Source organism: Zalophus californianus, chromosome 3, assembly GCF_009762305.2.
Source record: "Zalophus californianus isolate mZalCal1 chromosome 3, mZalCal1.pri.v2, whole genome shotgun sequence".
NCBI classification, from domain to species: Eukaryota; Metazoa; Chordata; class Mammalia; order Carnivora; family Otariidae; genus Zalophus; species Zalophus californianus.
The window spans coordinates 72,897,361-72,904,491 of record NC_045597.1 but is presented as its reverse complement, the minus strand read 5'-3'; the positions used below and the strand labels follow the sequence as shown (position 1 = coordinate 72,904,491).

The window sequence follows — 7,131 nt, the reverse complement described above, 5'->3', positions numbered from 1 at the left end:
ACATTGGGCTCCAGACTTAATGGGGAGTCTGCTTGAGATTCTATTTCTCCCTTTCCGTCTGCCCCTCCCCACTGTTCTCTCTCTCTCTCTCAAAAATAAATAAATCTTAAAAAAAAAAAAAAAGAAATTGAATTCTCTGCCCAATGGGCCTAATCAACAGGTGCTTCCTACAGTGAAGTCTTGAATCTGATCACCAGGAAACACCAGCCAAACTCAAACTGGGGACAGTCTACAAACTCAATGGCCTATACTCCTAAAAAAGATCAATGTCATGGACTACAAAGACAGACTCAGGAACAGTTGTAGATTAAAAGGAGACTAAAGAAACATGACAATTAAATGCCTTGGATTTTCTTTTGCTGTAACATATATTATTGAGCCAATTGACAAAATATGTATAAGGCTTGTAGATTAGAGAATATTTTATCAATGTTAATTTGCTGGTTTTGATAACTGTCCTGTGGTTTTGTAAGAAAATTCCTTGAGTTGAGACAATATACTCTGAAATATTTAAGAATGATGAAACACCATGTTTGTGTCTTACTCTTAAATGATCCAGGAAAATAATGAGAGAGAGAGAGAGAGAGAAGGGGGAGAAAGAAGAGGCTTTCTTCATGAACAAAATCATGATTCTGCTAGCAAGGAGGATAGGAAGAATGGATGTTGGACCTCACAATAAGCACACAGAACTTAGTAAGTTGGTCTCTTATTGCTGAAAAAAATAACTTGGGTAAATTCTACTCTAAACTATTAAAACATGCAATTATATGTAATAGAACATCAAGTGAAATTTTTCCCATGTCCTGGAACTAACCAGAGACATTAAGCACCCCACATTCAGAGAGCTGCCAACAGCTGGGGTTATCTCTTCACCTCAGAGTCTGTAAGAGGCACAAGTTCAGAGCCAATCCTACTTTCCCACCCCACTCCACATCCAGTGACTATAAGAAAAACTTTAAGAGGTAAAGGAGTCCTCTGCTTTTTGACTAATACAGTGTTTATGAAAAGAAGCTATTTCCTTCCATTCTCTAAAACCAAGGGTAAGACCCCAAGAGAGAATCAGCTATAAAGGCTTGGGAAGACTACAAGAAGGGGAAAGTTGTATTTTATTCCCTGGTTGAACATCAGCTTATCTAGTAGAGTTCTAATCTGCCCCTCTTAGTTAAGGAAGAGGAAGAGAAACTTCAAGATGATGGCAAGATGGAGAGAGGTCTCCGCAGTGGAACAGCCACACCCACCATCTGACTAGACAAAGATGTGTACGTTTCCAGCAGGTCAAACAGACTCCAGTGAAAAGAACTAGGCTTGGGTCACATGGCTGATACCAGATCAAAGACAATTAACCTGAAGGGAATAATAATCCCAGGATCAAGAGGTTATGAGATGGAACATCTTTGGTATGGACAGAGGCAGTGAGATGGGGGAGGGGCGCGGAGGAGAAAGAAGCCAGCACAACTTATATAGAGCCATGTGGTCTGGAATGTTGCCTATTAAATCAAATCTGATCTTTTCAGGGGAATCAAACCTGCTCTCAATCACACTTGTACAAAACACATTTAACCTCATAAGCCCCAAGAACCAAGACAGGTCTAGTCGGTACTGGGTAGATGGGGAGAAAAACCTTGGGATGACTTTTGAGGTAGAAGTTTGGAAATGAATGGGAGTGAATGAGCCTTAAATATTCAAAATGAGACTGTTCTAAGACAAGAATGCCTAAGAATTATAAAATTTGACAAAGGTATAAATAATGAATGAGCGACTGGGTAAAGTTTGACAAGGCTGTGGACAAAATTATTAGAAAACAATTTTAAACATTTTCTGTTTTTTTTAATCTGTGAAAGAATTCAAATTTATTGAATGAAAGGCACTGCTTACGATTTACAAAACAATTAAGTAAGTTGAAGAGGAAGCTTTCAGTGAATTAAATAATACAGGGTTTTTTGGATCTGTAATCGATAAACATTTAATTAAAAAAATAAACAGCTTGGGCGCCTGGGTGGCTCAGTCGTTAAGCGTCTGCCTTCGGCTCAGGTCATGATCCCAGGGTCTTGGGATCGAGCCCCGCATCGGGCTCCCTGCTCCGCGGGAAGCCTGCTTCGCTTCTCCCTCTCCCACTCCTCCTGCTTGTGTTCCCTCTCTCACTGTGTCTCTCTCTGTCAAATAAATAAATAAAAATCTTTAAAAAAATAAACAGCTTGTATTACGTCACCACACAGATTTATACAACAATCAGATGTGTAAAAACATAAGTAAGGTTTTATGGGACCCCAACACAGGTATCTTTTCCTAAATCCTAAGAGAACCAAACAGTTTTAGAAGCTAAAGCTATTATGTTTACAGATGTGCAAAACACCAAGCAAAAACTCTTTATTTTTAAGAAAAAAGTACGTTTCCTCATTTTCTATTCTTGGCATAAATGTTAATTCTTCCCCGTGGAACCAAAACCTCCTGAACCCCTTTCAGTGTCATCTAAAACCTGAACTTCCTCTATTTCTGGATAAAAAATCCGTTCACAAATGAGCTGTGCAATCCGATCGCCCTTCTTGACTTGAAACTTTTCTTTGCCAAAATTAAATAGTACGACACCCACATTTCCTCTGTAATCTTCATCTATGACGCCAGCTCCTACATCGATGAAGTGTTTTGCAGCCAAGCCAGAACGGGGAGCTACTCTTCCACAGCACCCAGAAGGAAGAGCTACCTGAATGTCCGTTTTCACAAGGGCTTTCTCCATAGGTGGTAGTGTATAATCACAGGCGCTGTACAGGTCGTAGCCTGCAGCCCTCGCGGACCCCTTGGTCGGGGCGGTGGTGTGCTCTGAGAGCCGGACAAAGCGGAGCCGCATGCTGTCCTCCGCAGGCCGGGGCCTCTTGCTGGGGGAGATGGCGGGTGTCGCTTCAGAGCAGGGCATGGCAGAACAGAACGCAAGAAAAGACAGCAGCAGAGAAAACAAACGCACACCTAAACATTTTCTGTTTTAAACACATGAGTTTAGACTCCTAAATAAACTGGTAATATATAGAAACTAAAATAGGATAAAACATTGGTCTTGAGTCATAATCCACCCCGATGTACCTCATACCCCTCCCTCTCACCAGCCCTGCCCTGTGGTTAATCAACCACAGTGGAGAAATGCCAAGAGACCCTTCAGCTGTGATGGTAATAGAACAGTCACATTTTCCTAGGAAATTTCAAGGGAGTGAAGTCATACAACCAACATCAAGTGGCCTCTGAGGACGTGTTCTCCAGGGTCTGCCACTGCCAAGACACCCTGATCAGGAGTAGCTGTCATTGAGCCGATGGCAAAGCTGACCTTCTGTTCGCTGCGTGACATGATCCCTGTGATCCCACTTTCATGGGGCTGCCGTCTTATTCCAAATCTATTATTGGGGAAAAAAGGAAGGAAGGTAGGAAAAAGTAAACTAAATCTAACAACAGTCAGAATATGATTTCATTTGCCTTGGGCCTCCTTATCTAAATTTGAGTGAGAGGAGTGACACAAGTATTAACATATTTTCTGGTTGCAATTCTAATTACCACATTATACCCATTGTTTTCCGAGAAGACATCACATGGGAAAGGGGATGGAAGGAGAGCGCCTGGGTTCAAACGTCAGCAATCCCATCCATTAGCTTTATGACCAGGGGAAAATTATTTTATCTCTCTATGCTTCAATTTCCTTATCAAAAAAGATTGTGGGGCGCCTGCGTGGCTCAGTGGGTTAAGCATCCAACTCTCGATTTCAGCTCAGGTCATGATCTCAGGGTTGTGAGATCGAGCCCTGCTTCGGGCTCCCAGTGTGGAGCCTGCTGTGGAGCCTGCTTGAGATTCTCTTTCTCCCTCTCCCTCTCTAAAAAAAAAAAAAAAGGGAAGGAAGGAAGGAAAGAAGGAAGGAAGGAAAACGCAAATTCTCAGGCCTCGTCTCAGACCTGCTAAGTCAGAAGTGTGGGATGAGGAGCCCAGTTGTCTTTGTTGGGAAGTCTTCCAGGAGATTCTGGTGCACACTCAAGTTTGAGAACCACTAAAGAATTAGAAGTAGAATGTTGTGTTTCCAAAGTTGCAGAGGTAAAAAGTGGGGATAAAAAATTAAAGGCAGAGAGAGCCCAGAAATAAGCCCTCACGTATATGGTCAAATAATTGTTGACAAGAGTGTTAAGACCGTTCAATGGAGGAAAAGATAGTCTTTTCAACAAATGGTGCTCGGAAAATTGGATATCCATCCATCCATGGAAAAGAATGAAGCTGGATCCTTACCTGACACCATAGGCAAAAATTAACTCACAATGGATCAAGGACCTAAATGTAAGACCTAAAACTCTTAGAAGAAAACATAGGACAAAAGCTTCACAATATCGGATTTGGCAGTGATTTGTTGGTCATGACACCAAAGGCCCAAGTAACAAAAGTGTCAAAGTGACTGACCCCCAACAAAAACTCTGGACACCAAGACTCATGTGAGTTTCCCTAGTTAGCACTCCCCTCTGCGTGTGTCACACTTTGTTGCTGGGAGAACAGAATCCTGTGAGCATGAATCCTCTGGGAGAAGACAGCTGGAGGCTTGTGCTTGGTCCTTCTGGACTCCACTCATGTGCCTTTTGCCACTGCTGATTTTAATCTGTATCTTTTCTCTGTAAAGATCGTAACTGTGAGTATTATAGTTTTTCTGAGTTAAACAAACAAACAAACAAATTTTTCATTAATTAAAAACAGAGACGGGGAGGAAGCATGGCAAATAGAAAACAAAAATAGCATAGTAGAAATAAGTCCAAATAGATCAGTTACCAAAATACATGTGAATATACTAAAGTCACCAGTGAAAAGATAAGAGAGCCTGGCTGGATTGGTTAAAAACAACAAGGGGTAGGTCCAGAAAGGAAAAAGTGTTAACAATTACAAAAACCCCTCCCACTATATCCTGTAAGTTCTGTGAGGTTACAGTTCTGTGAGGTCACAGGCTGGTCCAAAGTGCTTGTGAGGAGCAGGGCAGGGGGAGCCCCACACTCTTTCCTTCCCCCCAGTAGGGTTGGGACGCCTCTCTGCCATAAGTCTTTTCTCCAGGGGCAGCAGGGTTTAGACGTGTGTGCCTGATTACCATCCGGCATCCCTAGGCCAGCGTATCAGTGCTCATTATGCCATAAAATTAATTCCTTTTTTATGTGTGATTACTCATCAAAGGCATTTGGTTTCCTCTAACAGGTTTTTAACATAACCTCAAGTTACTGTTTGTTTATTTGTTTGTTTTTTAATAGCTTCAGTCTCAAGAAGCAAGCCAAGTGGAGAAAGGTCAAGGGGCCTCTTGTTAAGAGCACAAGATACGCAGTAGGATGTGCCAAAGGAGCGGCTCATGGAGCCCGGGGAAAGGCAGGGCAGTGGGCGGCGGGAGGCGCTACCTCAGTCTGGCCTGGTCCAAAGACAGATATGTCAGCCGGGGCTGGAAAAAATGGACGCACAAGTAGAGGCTGCTTTGACAATGAAAAGAAAGTGTTTGACCTAAGAGCAGATGAGGTAACATCCCCAGGAGACTTTGAAGTTTGGTCTCTTTCCTGTGGCTGAAATGAGCTGGGATTTCTCCAGCAGCTCGGGGAGATGTTCAGGCTGCAGAAGATCTGACGCCAAGGGGAGGGCCTGCCTTAAAGCTGAAAACGAAGCAGATCCAGCCCTTTGAAGTCATGGACACTAGACTTCACATTCGAGGGAGGCTGGGTAATTGTTTAATTTCTCTGAAACAAAATTTCCTCGTCTTTCAAATGATGGTAACAAGACCACCTCTCTGAGTTGTTGGGACGATGACATAAAGAGGAAAAGAACAGAATAGGAACTCCATACATACTATTTCTTCTTCTCCCCAGGGCGGAGCAACATGGGTTCAAATTCATTTTATATTTCGAGATCTCCAGCAAACGCGTTTAGTGTGGCACTGTTTTGCTGGAAAAGAAAGCCTCACCTTGCATTGCAGTTGTCATGATATAATCTACTTGGTATCCTCTGAACTCAAAAACTCAGAAACATTTGGGGTGCGCCTCTCCCTCTGCACTGCTCTGGGATGTCCTGATTTTTTTTCTCACCCGCTTTCCCTTCAATGGATCACATATCCTCTCCATATTTATGTCTCCAAAGTTCTCTCCCTAGGCCTGAGTTTTCTCCAAAGTTCTAGTGGCCCAGATCCAAACAGCCTGCAGGCATGTCCCCTCGGAGGGCTCGCCCTTACCTCACTGAACACTCCGTTTGTTTTTCTAGCAAATATGTATGGAATGTAGCGAAGTGCCAAATCCCGGGGGCGGGGAGGGGGGGACCCGTTTTCAGCTGAATTAGAAACAGTTCAACCCTCAAGGGGCTCCCCTCCAAGGGAGAGGTGGATTGGATTCTGCAATGTGGGTTATATGGGACGTGCTACATTCCAGGTGCCTGGGGGATGGAGCAGGCCAGGCACTGCCTGAGAGCCAGAGGAAAAGCAATCCAGGGGAAAATGCGGCACCCAACGTACTGAGGGCCTCGGCCACATCAGAGGGCCTGCCTGGCTGGTGAGTCCCCAGGAATGCCGGGTGGCCCCGGGGCGCAAACTGTCCACTCCACAGGCAGCAAGTGAAGCAATCTCAGCCCCGAGCAACCTGAGAGGCAGACGCGTGTTTCGACCGCAATCCTGCACTCAGGAGTGGTGGGAAGCGCACTGAGTGCAGGATCGGGGCCACCTCAAGGCCTCACACACTTGCTTGGGAAAAGAAGGAAAGGTTTTGTGGAGTGACACTCCCCAGGGATGGTCAGTGTGCACAGGGACACATGGTATCGAGCTAAGTTAACACTGTCCTGCCATAAGACTTGGCGGAGGGGAAGGCTGTTCACACTCAGATCCCCTTGCCAGGCAATCTGGAGGACCCAGAGTCTGCAGCCCAGCAACACTGCAGAAACCAAAGTACTGAGGAAAAGTCATAAAACAATGAATGGACTAGACATGTAAATAAACAGATATAATAGAACAGCAGCTCTGTAAAACCCTCAGAACTTACCGTTCTCGCCATCACTTGGCAACACGATGGAGGGAAGGAAACATGGCCTTGGGTCAGACATGCCAGGTTAAGCCCCAGTTCTGACGTGCAGTAGCTGGGCCTCAATGTACTAATCTGTAAACCAGGG

The 7,131-nt window shown here is 44.4% G+C and overlaps 1 protein-coding gene across 1 annotated transcript; it reads right to left on the bottom strand.

Moving 5' to 3' along the window:
• Window positions 1–2,218: 2,218 nt before the first annotated feature.
• Window positions 2,219–3,027, bottom strand: LOC113920551 (deoxyuridine 5'-triphosphate nucleotidohydrolase, mitochondrial-like). Its single transcript, XM_035726877.1, has one exon. The coding sequence runs from the start codon at window positions 2,909–2,911 to the stop codon at window positions 2,420–2,422; it is 492 nt and encodes a 163-aa protein (XP_035582770.1). The 5' UTR covers window positions 2,912–3,027; the 3' UTR covers window positions 2,219–2,419.
• Window positions 3,028–7,131: the final 4,104 nt, after the last annotated feature.

Bases quoted from the DNA above. Each gene is read 5' to 3' on its own strand.
- LOC113920551 (XM_035726877.1), bottom strand. From the start codon at position 2,911: ATGCCCTGCTCTGAAGCGACACCCGCCATCTCCCCCAGCAAGAGGCCC.